Source organism: Saxophila tyrrhenica (assembly GCF_035928015.1).
Source record: "Saxophila tyrrhenica strain CCFEE 5935 chromosome Unknown scaffold_4, whole genome shotgun sequence".
Classification (NCBI taxonomy): Eukaryota; Fungi; Ascomycota; class Dothideomycetes; order Mycosphaerellales; family Extremaceae; genus Saxophila; species Saxophila tyrrhenica.
The window spans coordinates 1523932-1541775 of record NW_027041736.1 but is presented as its reverse complement, the minus strand read 5'-3'; the positions used below and the strand labels follow the sequence as shown (position 1 = coordinate 1541775).

Sequence of the window (17844 nt, the reverse complement as noted above, 5' to 3'; positions counted from 1 at the left end):
ATGGGACGGAGGGTGATCGCAAGGGCGAAGTGGTGTTTCGGGCGCGTGTTTGGGTTGTAAAGGCGAAGAAAGGTGTTTTGGGCGTCAATCTTCAAAAATGTTGGAGCACCGCTGTTCCCACCAGGGTCCAGGCCGTCCCCTTGCTCGCGCCGACATCGACGTCACGGCTGTAAACAAGACATCCCACCTTGTCAATACTAACACAATCTCGCAAAACAGTTCTCGAGCGTAATAGACTACCATGGCAGACGACCTAGAACTAGCAGAGCAGCAACGCCTTTTCCGAGAAGAGCACAACGCCACCAAATGCCCACTCCTCACCCTGCCCGCAGAACTCCGCCTCGCAATCTACGAAGACCTGATAGACACCAAATCCACCAACCTCCCAGGAGTCCCAGACAGCGAGATCCTCCACAGACGGACGAGCCTGCCCCCAGACCACGAGTGTATGACCCAAGGCTGGACAGGACTTCTCCGAACATGCCGGACCTTGCGAAAGGAGACGCTGCCGTTTTATATGAGGACACCAATCCTATCCATCACAGCTCCCCGGGGATACATCGACCAGGCTCTGCTCGGTCAACACACTGTCGCCATCCAGAACTGTATCGCCACCCTCCTGTCTCTGCGGGACATCTCAAAGGACACCCTCGTGCTGTGGTCCAACTATCCTACCGACGAGGGCGCACCATACACGACCAGGGTAGTTTTCCAACCCACGACCGTCTCGAACGCCCACGCGGTGCACGACCGCTTCGTCAAACACCCTAGCGGCGTGGAGAGACGAACCCATCCCCGCGTCCGGGCTCTCTTTGCGGAGCTCAACGAGGGCCGGAAGGAGGGCAGGCGGCTGGAGAAGGACGATGTGTGGGCGCTGTTTGCGCTTTTGGCTTCGGAGACGTGGCCGGTCGTGTTCCAAGGGTGATGCTTGCCCGTGGACGGCGAACGCATTCGACTGCGATGGCGTCTTTCGCTTGTTTGCATGTGCATGTGCATGTGCCTAGGGTTAGGGTTGGGGTTACATGTTACGATATTGTGATGTATGATACCAAATCGTCCAAAAATATTATTCTTCTCAGTCACACGAGTGGATCCAAGTGACTGGGGGGCGAGCCTCGAGATGTTTGACGAGCAGAATTGGCTTCGGATGTCAAGCTCGTTCTAATACAATCTTCACTCGAGCCTTCTTCGAACCATGTCTAGATTCCCAGTTGTCAGAGTTTAAGAATGTCGCACATCTTCACCTCTCTCATCATCGCAATACATTGCCGTGACAGCTTCATCCTAGATAGAATCTCACACCCTCCGCATCAACAACAAATGCGTACTAGGACTCACCCTCATCATCTCCCCTCCCCCCAACGCATCCCTCACCCCCTTCATCGCCACCACAACCGGATCCTTCTCACCCCCTGCTTTCTCTGAGTGCGCCTCCCTCCATCTGATAACCGAACTCGCGCTCGCCAGCCCTCGTCCGAGATCCTCCACACTAACCTCCCGATCATGCAGAAAAGGCCCCTTGCCCCCGTCCGCGGACGGGATACCGCCTTTATCCCACTCCTGCCTCACAAAACTCCCCTCGTCGAATTCATCAACTGATGGGGAGACCTTCCAAGGTAAATCCAGTGTTTGATAAGCAGCCCTCGTAAGCGCCGTGCCGGAATTGTGATACTCCCGCAACGCCCCGTCCTCCAACTCGCTCACCACCGCTTGCACGCGCGCCGCGTTCGGCATCGAGGGATGCGCGTATAAACTCGTGCACGTCCAAATCGCCAGTGTGCCGCCGGGCCGTAAGGCTTTGGCAGCTGAGGCGTAGAAGGCGGGGAGTTGGAGCCAGTGCGCGCTCATGGCCGCGGTGATCACATCCACGGACCCCTCGCCGTCGGGGAGGTCGGCGGCGCATTCCTCCCCGGCAGCTTGCGCGAACGTGCACGAAGACAAATCCAAGGCAGAAGCAGCTTTCCGCGCCTCCTCGATCATGCCGGCGGAGGTGTCGGTGCCGATGGAGGTGGTGAAGTGCGGCTTGAGGTCGAAGACGACTTTGCCGGGGCCGGTACCGATGTCGCGGTGGGTGTTCTTTGGGCCCGTGTGGTAGGCGAGGAGGGCGTCGTAGAGGGGTGGGGGGTAGGAGGAGCCGCGGCCTTGGGCGTAGGCGCGCGCTTGGGCGGGGGTGAATTGGATGAAGGTTGGGTCTTTGGACGCCATGGTCGTTGCGATGCTCTAGCAGTCAGAGGGCTGGGAGTTCTGCGATCTTGTGAGCTGTATATGTATTCTTCTCTGACTCACCTTGGGTGGAGCCGATGCTGCAGAGAGCTTCCCAGTGGGTCGTACGATGCTGCTGCGGCTGAGAGAAGAGATGGATGTGGAAAGTTGCTGATAGCAAAGGGTATCACATGGCCTAAAAGCTACATATAGCATTATCGTATCAATCAGCTCTCTTCTTACTGTCCTTCGCGTCGTCTGCTTCTTCAACAGGGTCGTCATCCCAGTCCTCAGCATTCTCATCCCAGTGATCCAGCTCCTCAGTAACATCAGTCTTCCCCGCTCCAGCCGTAGCCTGCCCATTCGCGCCTCCACCCACCACGCCCGTCTCCTGATCCCTCACAGTCCCCAGCTCGACATCCCTCTCCGGATCTTCAAGCTCATCCTGATCTTCTCCGGGTACAATATCATAGTGCTTCGACATCCGCCGTCTCTCCAGCATACGCTTGTGGTACCAGCTGCATGCGAGCAGTGCGGGAACCGACCCGACGACATTTGCGAGGACGTCGTAGGGGTCGAATAGTCGGTCGTTGGGGAGGAGGGCTTGTACGACTTCGGAGCCGATGCCCAGGCCGACTGTGACGACGACGAGGGTGAGGTGGATGCAGCGGCGGCGGGAGGTCTCGAGGATCCAGTAGAAGGTCAGCTGTAGATTCGTGTTAGCCTTGCATTCGTCGTAGCCTCGTCCGCGGCTCTGTGTGCGGGTTGAACGTACGGTGAGAAGGAGGAAGGTCACGAAATGCAGTCCCTTGTCACTTTGGCCATATGAGGGTATCTTCTGCGTCGACAGTCCCAAGTACGCCGACGCCAGAAGCAGGACCGCAAAGGCCGCTGGACAGCTGTTAGTGACTTGTCCTGTCGCATTGTGTGTCGTGACTGGACCTACCGGCGAAGGGCTGGCGGATGCGAATGGCCGGCATTATCGCATGGGCAGCTTCAATTGCATTGTATGCGTCGACACGTGAAGTTACGAGTGATTGTCGTGGTGACAATTGGAGAACGTACAGTAGGTGGATGGTGAAGCTGGCCGGGCCACACAACTTAAGTGACCGAGCGCGGGCGCCGCTAGGACTCACCTTCAGACCTCATTCATGAGAAGTCCCATCGCCGCCACCAGAAACCCATCGATCGTACCAATTCGACCACTCCATCGGTACCGTCGCGCGATTCCGACTCTGATGATACCATTTTCACCGGCTCAACACCCTAGGCTGGCAAGTGCGCACATTGAAGCGAGCAGCGTGTTCGGTAGAGGGGCTTTGCGTGCACGCTCATCAGCCAACAGCATGAGATGAGCTCGACACCCTGGCGACAACACAACAGCCACCACTCCTCCACCGCCGCCGCCCTCCCCCATGGCAGCGCACGCCGCGCATTCAGTATGAGCCAGGATGCCCCCACCAGCACCGTGGACGGGGACGTGGGAGGGGGACCCGAGGACTTGCTCAAGTCTAGATGGGCAGAAACCGAAGCAAATATCGCAAAGCTCTTTGGAACCGATGGGCAGACACGGCGCACATCGCAGAAACCCACCACCGCCTCTGAAGCCGCCGCTACAACCACCACCTCCGCGCCTGATAATGCCAAGACCCCGGCTCCACCCAAACGCTCCGCCCGCCACATAGACGATGACTACGGGGACGACGATGACGAAGATGAAGAAGACTCGCCGAAAGAGAGCCCACTCCGGAAGAAGGCGAAGATCGCGCTACCGAATGGCATCCACCCCCTCGCCGCCCGTTCCCCGTTGCCTGCGGGGAGGGCTCTACCGCGCGCCGCTCCAACATCGACACCATCGGAGCCCGCAAAGAGCTCGGAGGATGTGCGCAAGCAGCTGGAGGAGGACAAGAGGACGGCGGAAGAGGCAGCGACCAAGAGCTTCCAGTCTATGTACTACACCTTCGAGCATGACAAGGACGCGATGGTGGAGCAGCAGAAGTTGGATGAGCTGGATCGCGAAGTAGAGAACGAGTTATCAGGAGGTGCAACCGATGCGCCGAATGCACAACAAGGCGCAGGTGCTGGTCCAGCGGCTGCTTCTACACAAGGGACGCTGGGCAGCGCGGACCTAGGCGCATCCAGTCTGACGCTCAAGCACCTCATTGCGCGAATAGACATGAAACGGGACATGGTGCGCGCCTCCGACAACCAACTCCGGACGCTCATATCAGAGGTTAGGAAAGGACGAAGCAAATGGGCGTCCGAGGACAAGGTTGGACAGGAAGAGCTGTACGAAGCGGCGGAGAAGGTCCTCATGGAGCTGAAGGCGCAGACGGACTATGCGCAGCCTTTTCTGCAGCGCGTCAGCAAGCGCGAGGCACCGGATTATTTCAACGTGATCAAGCATCCAATGGATATTGGCACGATGCTGAAGAAGCTGAAGCAGCTGGGCTACCGGAGCAAGAGAGATTTCGTCGACGATCTCAATCTCATCTGGGCGAACTGCCTGAAATACAACCAAGACCCGCAACATCCGCTCCGGAAGAAGGCGTTGTACATGCGAAAGGAGACCGACAAATTAACACCTCTCATCCCGGATATTCTGGTTCGAGATCGCGCGGAAGTGGAAGCGGAAGAGAGACGCTTGCACTCCATAGATGCCGACGAAAGCGACGAGGATGATGCGCCGATCATGGCTTCGCGAGGTCGCAAAGCTCCGAAGAAGGGTGGGAGCAAGGGTGGGCCAACATCGACCAAGCGAGCACCCACAGTCGCAGTTGAAGAAGCTGGGTCGGCCACTCCAGCGCCGGATATGAAGCCGCCCTTACCGCTATCAGCCACCAACCTGCGCACAGAGACTCTGCGAGCGGAGTCGGAAGTGCAAGATGCGAGCTCGGCTGGCTTCAGCACGCCACCTCCGGGCAACGCGACACCACTTGGTGTGAATGGCGTTAATGGGAGCGGTGCGCCAGGCAGCCAAGCAGATGTGACAGAGGTTGACGGGCTGGGCAACTCCGTCGTTGGCTCGACACCTGAAGACGAGGATGAAGAAGACACAGAGTTCAAGACCTGGAAACAAGTCACGAAACGAGATCGAGCGCAAGCCGCCGCTGACAGACATCGGCTTTTTCGTGGCGAGCAGCTCAAGAACCTTAACCCTGAGGAACCCGCACTCATACGCACAAAAGCGATGATGCGGAGATGGACGCGGCAACAGATGGCGGCGTCTGGAAAACCATCTGGTCAGGCCGAGGCCGGTGAGAGTGCAGAAGAGCCAGAGCAACCGGCGCAAGGCGAGTCGCTGGCAGAAGGTATTGAGAAAGACCAAGACTCAACTCTGCCGGACTACTACAGCTCTCTGTCCGCCATTCCCGAGCTGGACGAGCGGTTCAGGTGGACGACCGACTCCGAAGGCGCTGTCGTGCCGCAGACTGAGGAGTGGATGCGCATGTATCCGAAAGAGCAGTTCAAGTCGGCGGATGGTGCCCTGAATCGCAAGATCGAGGACAATATGCGGCAGATGCAGGACACGAGGAAGATCTGTGCCAAGATCGGCGTTGTGAAGCAGATGCAGATTCAGGCGCAGGTGAGGCGACGCGGATGAATGTGACGGAATGCGCCTAAGACTAATCTTATTCACAGACCTACCAGAACCAGTTCACCAAGTACGAAGTGCAGCCTTTCATCGAACAAGACGTTGGTGCTGTAGTGGTATCGGAGGATGGCCCACTCATGGCTCCCTGGGTCAGCCGAGCGGCTCTTCAACGCTCAGTGGGCAAGATTTTCTACCACGCCGGCTTTGAGGACTTTCAGCCCTCCGCGCTCGAAATGATCACCGATCTGGCTGGTGAGTATTTCGGCAAGCTGGTGGATGCTTTCAAGAGCTTCCGCGAGCAGCCAAAGGCTGAGCCAGAGACGTCACGGTACTCGTATGAGGAGCAAGTCCTGCATTCCCTGCACGAGCACGGTCTGGATCTCGAGGCGCTGGAGACGTATGTCAAGGACGACGTTGAGCGCTTATCCACGAAGTTGGGCGTGGTGCATGACCGGATGCGGTCGCACCTTGCTGATCTACTCGTACGTCTTCTCCCATGCCTCCCTTTGTCAACTACTCATGCTGACAATTTCACAGCGCCCCGCGCTCGGCGATCACGCAGGAGCAGACGGCGTCGGCGCCTTCAACGACGGCAGTGAACAGTTCGTCGGTGGCGACTTCGCCGAAGACCTGGACGAAGACTTCTTCGGCTTCCGCGAGCTCGGGCTCGCCGAAGAACTGGGTCTGGAGAACCTCTCTGTACCTCTCCACCTGCTACAAAACCGCATGCACAGCGCCTATCAAGCCGCGCACCAAGGCCCCGCATCCACTACTGGCCTCGTCTTCCCACAACCAGATCCCTACGAACCCATCACCATCGACAACGTCGGCGCGCAGGTCGGTCTGGTGCAAGATTTCTTCCGCGAGAAACTGCACGCGAACCACGAGGACGCGCTGGTGGAAGACGAAGATCTACCGCAGAAGCAGCGATTCCCGAAACCTCGCTTACCGCCTACAGGCAAGATTTCCAGCCCCCGCAAACGGCCTATACGAGAGCAGCAGCAGGCGGCGAAGAAGAAGCGGAAGATGGAGGAGAGCGGCAAGGCGGGAGGCGTGGAGGTGGCGCCGATCGGGAAGTTGAAGCTGGAGGCGAGTGTGGGGAAGGGGGTTAATGGGGTGCAAGAGCCGGAGAAGAAGAGGGAAAAGGGTGGGGAAGAGATGGAGGTTGATAGGGAGGTGAACGGGGGTGGAGGGGAGGTTAATGGGGGTGCTGGAGGTGGGACGATGATTAGTCCGGAGAGTTTGGCGCCGAACTAGAGGAGCGGGACGTCGAGCTTAAAGAGGAAGGGGAAGACGGTGGATGCACCCAGGAGCAACCCGACCGTCGTCACGTCGCCATCAGGGAAGGGCGCACCTGGAGAACCCCGAACTTCAGCCTCCGTGGCTATCGGTGTGAGATGTCGGACATGCCGCAGACTTGGTCGAGCCTGCACATGGTACGAACCACCCGACGAATGCGGCCGGTGCACGTATTGCCGTCGTCTGGGCCTGGAGTGCGTGCCGGAGCGCGGCAAATGTCGGCTTTGCTACTCCATGAGGCGACCCTGCGATGCATACGACAAGACTGACGGTGTGCCGTGCAGTCGCTGTGACACGCGGGGGGAAGAATGTCGTCCGCAGTCCATTGCGTCGGAGCATGCGCCGAGCCAGGCGGAAAGGAGCGAGAGGTCTGACGGCGCAGACGGGCCAACGGACGATGAGCGGGCAGCGGAAGCCGAAGATGCCTCCCGAGCTGAAGGGACACCGCCATGCCGCTGGTGTAAGCGTGACGGAAGGAAGTGCGTCCGATTCGCGACACCCGAACATCGCGGCCGCTGCACCCAGTGCGTGAGAACTGGACGGGAATGTGTCGCCGTGCGAGACACCCCGGGCGACGACGACGACCAAGCAAACGACCTGCGGAGCCGCGCGCGACTGCGAGCGATCAACGGAACCACGTGTCCACGGTGCCGCCAGCGCAAGTGGAAGTGCTTCGGCCGCCAGAAGCCGGGGAGCGACGGGCGCTGCGACAACTGCGTGGCTGCGGGTGAGGAGTGCGTAGCGAAATCAGACGTGGATCAGGAGGGGACTGGCTGCGGAGAAGAAAACTGAGACGTTTCGAAAGAAGGTTATTGTTTTACGGCGTTTGAATGGACCTGGGAAAGGGCGGTTGCGTGATTTTTCGTCATGGGAAAGGTTTTGGGTATACCCCGACAGTCGGTTCGATCAATACTGGGACGGACGGGCGGGCATTTGAGATGGGTGGAATTGCGCTGCGTTGCGCTTTGCTGGTGCGGGTTTATTGATTCATGCGGATATGGAAGGAAAGGGCCGAGTGCGCTTGGGGGTTTGTACATGCGGATGGAATGGTAAGGGGTGGGTTATTGATAGTGTTGTGATCAGAGGATGACGGTGGAGGTTGGACGGTTCTATGTGTAAAGTTGATAATTGAGAAGATTCTTGATCAATTGTTCGGAGTATTTCATTGCTCTCGTTTTTGGTGCTCGAGACGTAAAATAAGATTTTGACCGCATGACAATTGTCGTCGGCACAACGATTGTGGCAGGGTCTTGCTCGAGAATGAGATTGAATGGCTTTCGAATTTGTTTGCAGGCTACCTCGACACTGAGCTGCAGCCGATCGTGGCATAGCTTATCTTCAGTCTAGCCATATCGACAAAGCTACTCTCCTCAGCAGCCCGGCATTCATCGTCTGCTCAGCAAACCACCCTGAAGCTCAATCGTGCCTTGCCATCCTGCTCCCCAGCTTATTGCCTCGCCGCAGCGCTGGTAGCCTGCGCAGCCTGAGCAGCCGCCTGCTGCGGGTTCACCTTCTTCCCGTCCTTGTTGTACCGAACTCTCGGCGGTGGCGCGCGGTTGCGGCGACCTTCGCGGGAACGGACACTGTTGCCACTTTGTCAGCACACGCCCTCACACACCTCCCCACTCATATTCTGTAGTATGGATATGTCGTCTACTCACCGCACAATCTTCCCGTGAATGGCACAGCTCACGCAGTACTGCAGCTTCAGGTACATCTTAGGGACAGAGTACTCGGCGAAGACGGAGGCGTCGGAGATGTCGCGGATGGCGGCGCTCTCGACCATGTTGCGGATGGTGAAGCGCTTGATGGCCTTGTCCTTGGGCGTGCAGCGCGAGCAGTTGGAGCAGCGGATGGGCTTCACGTGGCCGCGGCCTTTCTTGTTACGTCCACTGTGATCCGGCTGTTAGTATGGATGTCGAGGTCGCTGTCGTGGAGGGGGTTTTGGGGGCGGTGGAAGGACGTACTTGGACGCGCGCTTCTTGACCATGTTTGCGGTGTTCCGTGTGGGATCAGCAAGTCTATAGTACTTGCTGATGTGATGTCGAGTTGGTGGTGGCGCGGAGAAGAGGTGAGGTGCTGTCGTCGTCGTCGGCTTCAAACGAATTGAGGTGGGCTGCCAAGATTCTTCGACGGCTCTCCCCGATGGATGCCGAAGATATACCGAAGCGACAGGGATCACCGCGCTTGCGAAAGCTCAGGGTCGTCAATGTTTACATGTGACTTCTCTTCGATCGTGAACTTCTTTGACTGACCACACCTCCCCTTGAAGCAATAGGATACAATGTCGGCCACGGGAACATACAGAGGGACGCCGAAAGGGCGAGCCCAGAGCAACTTTGCAACCGACAGCCCTTCCAACATCCCCGTTCCTGGCCCTCGACCCAAACTCGAGAGCATGCCCAGTGAGGCTCAGTCCTCGTATAGCGCCAGCAGGACGAAGCAGTCGAAGAGAGATGAGGTATATCGTCCACACTCAGCTATACTGGAGAATGCAACACTGACCTTATCAGGCCCTCCGAAACAAGATCGAGAAAGACCTCAGCAAGAAACGAACCAATGCCGGACGATCTCGCCAGACTCGCAAGGCGCCCCCGGGCACTGTGCTGTCTCTACGTCCGAACCAAGCACTGCAGATCAAGCCGAATACTACCGTCACCGAGGCCGCCCAACTGATGGCGGCGAAGAGGGAAGACTGCGTGCTTGTGACCGACGACGACGATCGAATCGCTGGTATCTTCACGGCAAAAGACTTGGCATTCCGAGTGGTAGGAGCAGGGCTGAAGGCGAGCGGTGTCACCATCGCCGAGATCATGACCAAGAACCCGCTGTGCGCAAAGACAGATACTAGTGCTACCGATGCTTTGGACTTGATGGTGCGCAAGGGCTTCCGACATTTGCCAGTGATGGACGAGAACCATGATATCTCGGGTATACTGGACATTACCAAGTGCTTCTACGATGCTATGGAGAAGTTGGAGCGGGCGTACAGTTCGTCGAAGAAGCTTTATGATGCTCTGGAGGGTGTGCAGGCTGAGCTGGGCTCGAGTCAGCCGCAGCAAATCATACAGTATGTCGAGACATTGAGGTCAAGGATGTCTGGGCCTACCCTCGAGTCTGTGCTCAACGGGCTGCCACCCACCACAGTGTCCGTCCGGACGAGCGTCAAGGAAGCCGCTCAGCTGATGAAGGAGAACCACACCACGGCACTGCTCGTGCAAGATCAAGGCCAGATCACCGGTATTTTCACCTCGAAAGATGTTGTTCTCCGTGTCATCGCTGCTGGTCTGGATCCGGCGAACTGCTCTGTTATTCGCGTTATGACGCCGCACCCAGACTTCGCGCCTTTGGACATGAGCATCCAGCAGGCTTTGAGGAAGATGCACGATGGCCACTACCTTAATCTGCCGGTGATGAACAAAGAAAACGATGAGATTGTGGGTATGGTGGATGTGCTGAAGCTTACTTATGCTACGCTGGATCAGGTACGTCATCCGACTTTTCGTCCTTGAGCATGTCACTAATTGCGTCCAGATCAACAGCATGTCGACAGGCGACAGCGAAGGCCCAGCCTGGAATAAATTCTGGATGTCCATGGACCAGGAGACCGAGTCTATGATGTCCGGCGAAGGCAGTAGTCACGTCCCGCACACGCCCAACGACCGCTCCGCCATGATGTCCCCGGACCTGCACCGCCCCGAAGTCGAGCGCCTCGACAGCCTCATGCCCGGCGACTCGGCCTCCCACCACGGCGCCACCGACATCGAAGAGGCTTCCGCCTTCATCGGCGCCGTAGAAGAAACCCCCTTCACCTTCAAATTCAAATCCCCCTCCGGCCGCGTCCACCGCCTCCAAGTCACCGCCTCCGCCGGCCTGGAAGAATTCGTCGCCGTCGTCGCCCAGAAACTTGGCGCCGAAGCCGACGGCATCGGCGGCGCCCCGAATGTGGACGACGGCAAGCTCAGCCGCGGCGGCTTCGCTCTCAGCTACCTTGACAACGAGGGCGACACCGTCTCCATCACCACGGACCACGACTTACTCGAAGCGATCACCCTCGCCCGCCAAGGGCATAAGGAGAAAGTGGATCTGTTTGTGCATGATCCCGAGAAAGCCGCGCTGCCGCCGACGCTGGACCCTCAGCCGGCTATGTCCGCTGCGCCACCGCCGACGCCGCCGGAGAGTATGGTCCGCAGGCGGAAGCAGGTAGAGGAGAGCGAGGAGGAAGAGTCGCCGGTTGAGGCACGGAGACGGGAGAAGAAGAGCGGTGGGGGGTTGGCGGAGGCGGTCAAGGGGCAGGAGCAGCTTGTGCCGGGGGTGCCGAATGAGTTGTTGTTGCCCGGGGCGTTGGTGGCGCTGGGAGCGGTGATTGTGATTACTTTTGCTTTGGGGAGGAGTTCGTCGCGGTAGGGGTTTGATTTTTCAATTTTGTGCTGTGGGAGGGGTGTGCGAGTTGACGGGACTCTGCTCTTGGGATTGCGTGGGGTGTGTTTTTCTGTAACGATACCACTATGCTAGCACTAGTAATCTACACATCTTCACTTGGATCGATCGACCTTCTTCCTTGCTCCCCCACTTGCTTCGCGCTCAATAAGATTGTATCAAGCGAGTTGATCTGCTCTTTGACGATAGACAACAGCGTCCGACTGCCATAACGAGGCAAGCGAGGTACTGCCCACGTGCAGCGACCATGTTGCGATCTGCGAGTTGTTACGATAGCGATAGCCACCGACGTCACCTCACTGCATACCCCATGCTCCAACGCACTGTCAGAAGTTAGAGCAACCAAGACATCCCCGCCTTGCCAGCCGCATGCTGCATGCAAGATAGCACCAAGTCTGCCATGGCGCCCGCTTGTCCCGAGATAAGAGTGGCTTTGCAACGGCTTGATGACCCATGGCCAAGCCTTTTGCGGTCCGACTTTGGGACAACAGGATCGCATGATCGACCAGTTGTTGTCGCGTAAAAGGTCAACCCGGACCACGGCTCGAGGCGAATGTGCATGCAATTGGATGACGAAGGGGGGGGGCTTTCTCCGCAACACTGGACGGGCAGGACGGGTGATTATCTTTCCTTGCTGCTCATATACCTGTAGGTACCTACTCTCTCTTCCCTCCTTCCTCTGTCGCACGCGCTTTCCTTTCATCGCTTCGTCTGCACAAGAGCTGCGGGCAGCGCACGCACGCCTAAGAGATCGTATCCCCAGCTCGCAAGAAGCTCTCGCAAGCATGGCAGAAGAATACAAACCCTCCATCGAAGACGCCCGCAAGTCCGCCGACAGCTCCCCCCACAACCATCACCACCCCGCCAGCGACGAGAAGCCCTCCTACGATGAAGAAGCCGCCAACCGCCGCGCCAGCCGTCGCGCAAGCAAATACGAAGACCCGTTCGGCGATGAGTCGAACAACGAAGTCAAGTACCGCACCATGCACTGGTGGCAGGCGGCGATTACGATGATTGCCGAGACGATTTCGCTGGGGATTTTGAGCTTGCCGAGTGTGCTGGGCACGATTGGGATTGTGGGCGGGTTGATCACGTTGATTGGGCTGGGGTTGGTTGCTACGTATACGGGTTATGTTATTGGGCAATTCAAGCTTGCGTGAGTCGGCGGAGATGGATGGGAGGGCTCCTAGAGAATTGGCCGGAGTCAGAGGACTGTGTGCCGCTCTGGGACCTTTCCATCCTTGGACAGACTGTCGAGATACAGGCTGACTGTTCATTCCAGGTATCCGCACATCCACAACATGGCGGACGCCGGAGAAGTGCTATTTAGGCCGATCGGTTGGGGAGGCTTTGGCAGGGAGTTCTTTGGCGCTGCCCAAGTCATCTTCTTAATCTTCATCATGGGAAGCCACATTTTGACCTGGATCATTGCCTTGAACACGATCAGCGACCATATCACCTGCAGCATCGTCTGGGGTGTGGTGGGAACGATCATCCTATTCCTCTTCACCCTCCCCAGGACGCTGAAGAAGGTCTCCTACCTGTCGATCTCTTGTACGTCGGGATACCCCTCTTCATCGGAGTCTGCTAATGAAACGCCCAGCCTTCGTCTCCATCTTCTCCGCCGTCCTCATCACCATGGTCGCCATCGGCATCGAATCCCCCGATCCGACCGTCCAAGTCTCCACCACCGTCGCCTTCCCCACGGCCTTCGGCAGCGTCACCAACATCATCTTCGCCTACGCCGGCCACGTGGCCTTCTTCAGCTTCATCTCCGAGCTCAAGGACCCCAACGACTACCCGAAGGCGCTGTTCATGCTGCAGGGCTGGGACATCTCCATGTACATTGTTGCGAGCCTGGTGATTTACCGGTACGGGGGTCCGGATGTGGCGTCGCCGGCGCTGTCGTCGACGGGGACGACGGTGGGGAAGGTTGCTTATGGGATTGCGCTGCCTACTGTGAGTTTCGACATCGTTATTTGCGGAAGGCGGGGAAGAAGTCTACTGATCTGTCGTAGATTGTCATCGCAGGCATCATCAACGCCCACGTCGCGGCCAAGTACGTCTACGTGCGCATGTTCCGCGGGACGAAGCACATGTCGCAGCGCACCTGGCTCTCGCTCGGCTCCTGGGTGCTCATCACGCTGATCCTCTGGATCATCGCCTGGATCATCGCCGAGAGCATTCCCGTGTTCAACGACTTGCTCGGGTTGATCTCCGCGCTGTTCGCTTCTTGGTACGTCTACTCCCTCCCCTCCTGCAACACACCCACGCCTTCTACTCCATTCTAACAGGAAATACAGGTTTACATACGGATTAAGCGGCGTCTTCTGGCTCTTCCTCAACAAAGGCCACTACTTTGACAACTGGAAGAAGGGCTGCTTGACCGTCATCAACGTGCTGATCTTCTGGCTCGGCGCGGCTATCTGCGTGATTGGGTTGTATGCGAGCGGCAAGGCGATTCATGATTCTTCGGCCTCGGGCGCGGGCGGGAGTTGGAGCTGTGCGAATAATGTTGGTGGATAGGGTGCCCGGGTAAGTGGTAAGTTGGTTTGTAGGTTGGTAGCGGTGTATGGAGATACGTTTGTTGGATTTATGAGTGTGTTCAAACATGGCGACTGGTTGATGAAGTTGAATTAGTTTGGTAACGACCTCATCCTCGACACCAACCAGCCCTTCGGCGTCCCCTCAGGATCACTCGCTGCTTTCGACCCACGCCTCCTGAGCGCAAGCGCCGCAAATGGCGCGAAGGTGCGGGTCGTCGATACCGCCTCCGGTGTCCGGTGCTAGTATGTTCAATCCTGAGGACTTTCTACCCTCGAATGCCAGTTATGTCGAGACAGGGGATACGTGGGCTAACAGCGTTTGTTCGAGGCTTGCCGTTCGATGAGTTGGAATAGTGAGGAAGTCATATTCTGGCTCATTTGGTGTGTTGGAGGCTTGGTATTGGGCAGACCTTAGTAGATGCGATGAGCCAAGAAAGGGTACACGTATTTGACCGGACGGTACGTTCACAGAAAATTCTCTGTATAGCGTCCTTACCAACGTAGCGTAGGAGCATTTAGCAAGCCACATGTCAGCGCTTCCATCCCCAAAACCCGTTTTGGGATATCGGTGCCTATTGTGGTGGACAGCACGACCAGATGTTTAGTGAGCAGAGACAGTCGCGACTGCCTTATATATATATATATATTCCATATCGCTCTCACTTCTTCGCTGGCTCAAATGATCTTTCGCTCCTACTTCAACTCGAACTCGTCCTCAACACCCCAGACCAGCCCTAGCGAGAATCGGCATGACGCCGCCACCTGTGCCTTGATGGAATGTATCAAGCTCAAAGTCACAATGGACCGTCATCTCACCAGCATACCGGCCTTCGCGATGGTCACCGAGACTGTGGGAGGGGGCATCCATGTGGACTTCTTCCGGCATGGAACAGCGAGCACCCGCCCAAGGCTGACTGCTGTACGAATGCGAGTTCTTGGCTGTCGACATGTTGTGAAGAATACGAGGTCATCACGCCCATCCACAGAAATACGAGAAAACGCCAACATGGAATCTGTGAGGATGCTGGAGGCGGCGGAGCAGGAACACAGTCGCAGCAGGAGAGGACAAGTTATCGCCGCAGGATGGCCTTAAGTCGGGACGACTCTGCGCTCCGGCTCCACTCACGGTTGTCCATTCTCGCGGGTTTAGCAAATCTAAGGGCCTCCTCGACATGTCATCGGATCCGTCAGGCGTTCTAACGGCAGCAGCGCGAGCTAAACGACAGAGCCAATGGACCCTGTTGCAACTCACCGACCCCAAGGAAGGAAGCTGAAGCCTGCTGCTGCTGCTGACTTGTGTCCGACGAGACCAATCGCAGCTCTCACGTAAGGCCAGTCGGCTGAGACGCCCTACCCGCGAAAGGGAGGATAAACGTGGTTGCGCGCATTCGCGAGCTCCGTCGGAAGCATCAAACAACCATCCGTCTCCATTAACACCCGCCGTCAGCTTCTAGGCGTCTCTACGAGCTTGGACCGGTTTGGAAGGAGCTACTTTGCCACGCTTGCGTTCTTCAATGCTGGGGCTGATATATAGAGCCCAGTGATTGCTGCCACCGCTGAAGCGACCTAGACCTCAAATCTACTTCCCCCTCTTACAAAGGGTTCTGGCTTCCGTTTGGTGTCTTTGATCCGCCATCCTCCAAAGTCATCCATATCCTCGGACTTTGCTGAGTGACCAGCATCGAAGTCTGCTCTGTCGAGTCGGCAGCGGTACCTCGAACATAACCATTCTAAACGACAACCAGAAAAAGATGCATTCTACGATCTTGCTAGGGCTTTGGGGCCTCGTGGCACTAGCGATATGGAAGGGAGCATCCATGATCGTTCAGCGGCGACGACAGGCTGGTATGCTCAGCGCACACAATACTCAATTCAGATCGACTGACCATCGTTCCCAACAGCGAAAGCCAAAGAACTAGGCTGCCAGGACTCACCAGTATACCCCAACGGCGGCTTCCTAGGCCTAAACCACGTTAAGCAAATGCAAGAAGCCGACAAACGCCAACAATTCCCGGACATGTTGGTCGACCGCCAGAACGACATGAGCCGGATCACTGGCCGAGAATGCGCAACGTTCAAGCAGTACATGCTCGGGCAGGAGATGTACTTTACCAGCGACCCAAAGAACATCCAGGCCCTGCTCGCTGTCAAGTTTGATGACTTTGGCTTGGGACCTGCGAGGAGAGGGAATATGATTGCGACGCTTGGTGATGGTATCTTTGTTCAGGACGGCAAGGCGTGGTCGCATTCCCGTGCGATGCTTAGGGTGAGTTGGCATATTCTGCCTCATGGTTATGCAGCGTCTAACGAGTACAACTAGCCCAACTTCGTCCGCGACCAAGTCTCCGACCTCGAGCTTGAAGAACGCCACGTCCAGGACATGTTCAAGGTCATCCCTATTGACAAAGAATCTGGTTGGACTCCCGACGTCGAGATCCAGACCTTATTTTTCAGGCTCACGATTGATTCCGCATGCGAGTTTCTCTTCGGCGAGAGCGTGGACAGCCAGTTGAAGGAGGCCGGTCTTCTCCCACACGATGGTGAGGAGCGCATCGACTTTGCCAAACATTTTGACCGCGCACTGTTGCACCTTGCTAAACGCTTCCGTTTCGCTGACCAGTATTGGCTGCACAATCCGAAGGTAGGACCTGGTGTTAGGATGCTTCTTGCGCGAGACAGTACTGACATGTCGTAGGAGTTCCGCGAGGATAACAAGATGGTGAACCGTAAGTGGATCCTTCGACACCGAGACACTGCCTCCCGGAAGCTGTGCTTCGCAATCGCAGCAGCTTGATGCTATTGGGGAGATGCTTGCTGACACGTACTCAATCCAGGCTTCGCCAAACACTTCGTCGACCTAGCACTCAAGAAAGATCCCAAAGACAGCAAAGCCGAAAAGGGTCAAGGCAAGGAGAAATATGTCTTCCTCGAAGCACTAGCAGAACAGACCAGAGATCCGGAGGAACTACGTGCTCAGCTCCTCAACATCCTCCTCGCCGGCCGCGACACCACTGCCTCCCTGCTCTCCTGGCTGTTCCACCAACTCCTCCGCAACCCGCACATCTTCACCAAGCTGCGCGAAACCGTTGTTGATACATTTGGCACTTACGACGATCCGCGCGATATCACGTTCGCTACGCTCAAGGACTGTCAGTACCTGCAGAACTGCCTGAACGAGACGTTGCGTCTTTGGACAGTCGTTCCCGGTAATGCGAGACGGGCGAATAAGGACACCGTACTGCCTAGAGGTAAGCAAAACCTTCTCCATACACGTTGGACCTTCAAGAGGTTGAAAGCTGACACTATTCAACCCAGGCGGCGGACCAGACGGCGAAAGCCCCATCTTCATCAAAAAAGACGTCGAAGTCAACTACTCCATCCACGTCATGCACCGCCGCAAGGACATCTGGGGCGAGGACGCCGAGGAATTCAAGCCTGAGCGTTTCGTCGGTCGCAAAGCCGGGTGGGAGTACCTGCCCTTCAACGGCGGACCGCGCATCTGCATCGGTCAGCAGTTCGCTTTGACGGAGGCGTCGTATGTGGTCGTGAGACTGCTGCAGAAGTTCGATAAGATCGAGGCTGGGGAGCATGAGCTCGAGGGGCCGGTGCGGTCGGGGTTGAATCTGACGAATGCGCCGGCGAAGAAAGTTACGTTGAAGTTGCATGAGGCGTCGAGGTAAAGTCCGGAAGGTGGATGAGTGCCAGGCTGTCTCACGTCGATGAAAGGTGGTGTCTGATGTGCTGGAGAATATCGGCTGTTCC

The 17844-nt window shown here is 57.1% G+C and overlaps 8 protein-coding genes across 8 annotated transcripts; 5 read left to right on the top strand and 3 right to left on the bottom strand.

Moving 5' to 3' along the window:
* Positions 1-97: 97 nt before the first annotated feature.
* LTR77_003287 (uncharacterized protein) lies at positions 98-925 on the top strand (the record flags this gene model as incomplete). Its single annotated transcript, XM_064800544.1, has 2 exons — positions 98-169; positions 236-925. 2 exons carry the CDS (start codon positions 98-100, stop codon positions 923-925), a joined length of 762 nt encoding a protein of 253 aa, XP_064661883.1.
* A 296-nt stretch (positions 926-1221) lies between these two features.
* LTR77_003286 (uncharacterized protein) lies at positions 1222-2205 on the bottom strand (the record flags this gene model as incomplete). Its single annotated transcript, XM_064800543.1, has 2 exons — positions 1222-1284; positions 1339-2205. The coding sequence occupies 2 exons, from the start codon at positions 2203-2205 to the stop codon at positions 1222-1224; spliced, it is 930 nt and encodes a 309-aa protein (XP_064661882.1).
* A 220-nt stretch (positions 2206-2425) lies between these two features.
* Positions 2426-3182, bottom strand: LTR77_003285 (uncharacterized protein; the record flags this gene model as incomplete). Its single annotated transcript, XM_064800542.1, has 3 exons — positions 2426-2908; positions 2978-3093; positions 3149-3182. The coding sequence occupies 3 exons, from the start codon at positions 3180-3182 to the stop codon at positions 2426-2428; spliced, it is 633 nt and encodes a 210-aa protein (XP_064661881.1).
* A 461-nt stretch (positions 3183-3643) lies between these two features.
* On the top strand, positions 3644-7054 carry SPT7 (Transcriptional activator spt7; the record flags this gene model as incomplete). The annotated part of the gene is made up of 3 exons (XM_064800541.1): positions 3644-5788; positions 5845-6279; positions 6335-7054. The coding sequence occupies 3 exons, from the start codon at positions 3644-3646 to the stop codon at positions 7052-7054; spliced, it is 3300 nt and encodes a 1099-aa protein (XP_064661880.1).
* A 1489-nt stretch (positions 7055-8543) lies between these two features.
* On the bottom strand, positions 8544-9086 carry RPS26A (40S ribosomal protein S26; the record flags this gene model as incomplete). Its single annotated transcript, XM_064800540.1, has 3 exons — positions 8544-8679; positions 8758-8988; positions 9064-9086. 3 exons carry the CDS (start codon positions 9084-9086, stop codon positions 8544-8546), a joined length of 390 nt encoding a protein of 129 aa, XP_064661879.1.
* A 294-nt stretch (positions 9087-9380) lies between these two features.
* Positions 9381-11503, top strand: LTR77_003282 (uncharacterized protein; the record flags this gene model as incomplete). Its single annotated transcript, XM_064800539.1, has 3 exons — positions 9381-9557; positions 9610-10581; positions 10631-11503. 3 exons carry the CDS (start codon positions 9381-9383, stop codon positions 11501-11503), a joined length of 2022 nt encoding a protein of 673 aa, XP_064661878.1.
* Positions 11504-12321: 818 nt separating this feature from the next.
* Positions 12322-14062, top strand: LTR77_003281 (uncharacterized protein; the record flags this gene model as incomplete). The annotated part of the gene is made up of 5 exons (XM_064800538.1): positions 12322-12692; positions 12819-13090; positions 13140-13495; positions 13555-13772; positions 13840-14062. 5 exons carry the CDS (start codon positions 12322-12324, stop codon positions 14060-14062), a joined length of 1440 nt encoding a protein of 479 aa, XP_064661877.1.
* Positions 14063-15899: 1837 nt separating this feature from the next.
* On the top strand, positions 15900-17762 carry LTR77_003280 (uncharacterized protein; the record flags this gene model as incomplete). Its single annotated transcript, XM_064800537.1, has 6 exons — positions 15900-15927; positions 15984-16348; positions 16403-16723; positions 16778-16808; positions 16917-17330; positions 17398-17762. The coding sequence occupies 6 exons, from the start codon at positions 15900-15902 to the stop codon at positions 17760-17762; spliced, it is 1524 nt and encodes a 507-aa protein (XP_064661876.1).
* Between the last annotated feature and the right edge of the window lie 82 nt (positions 17763-17844).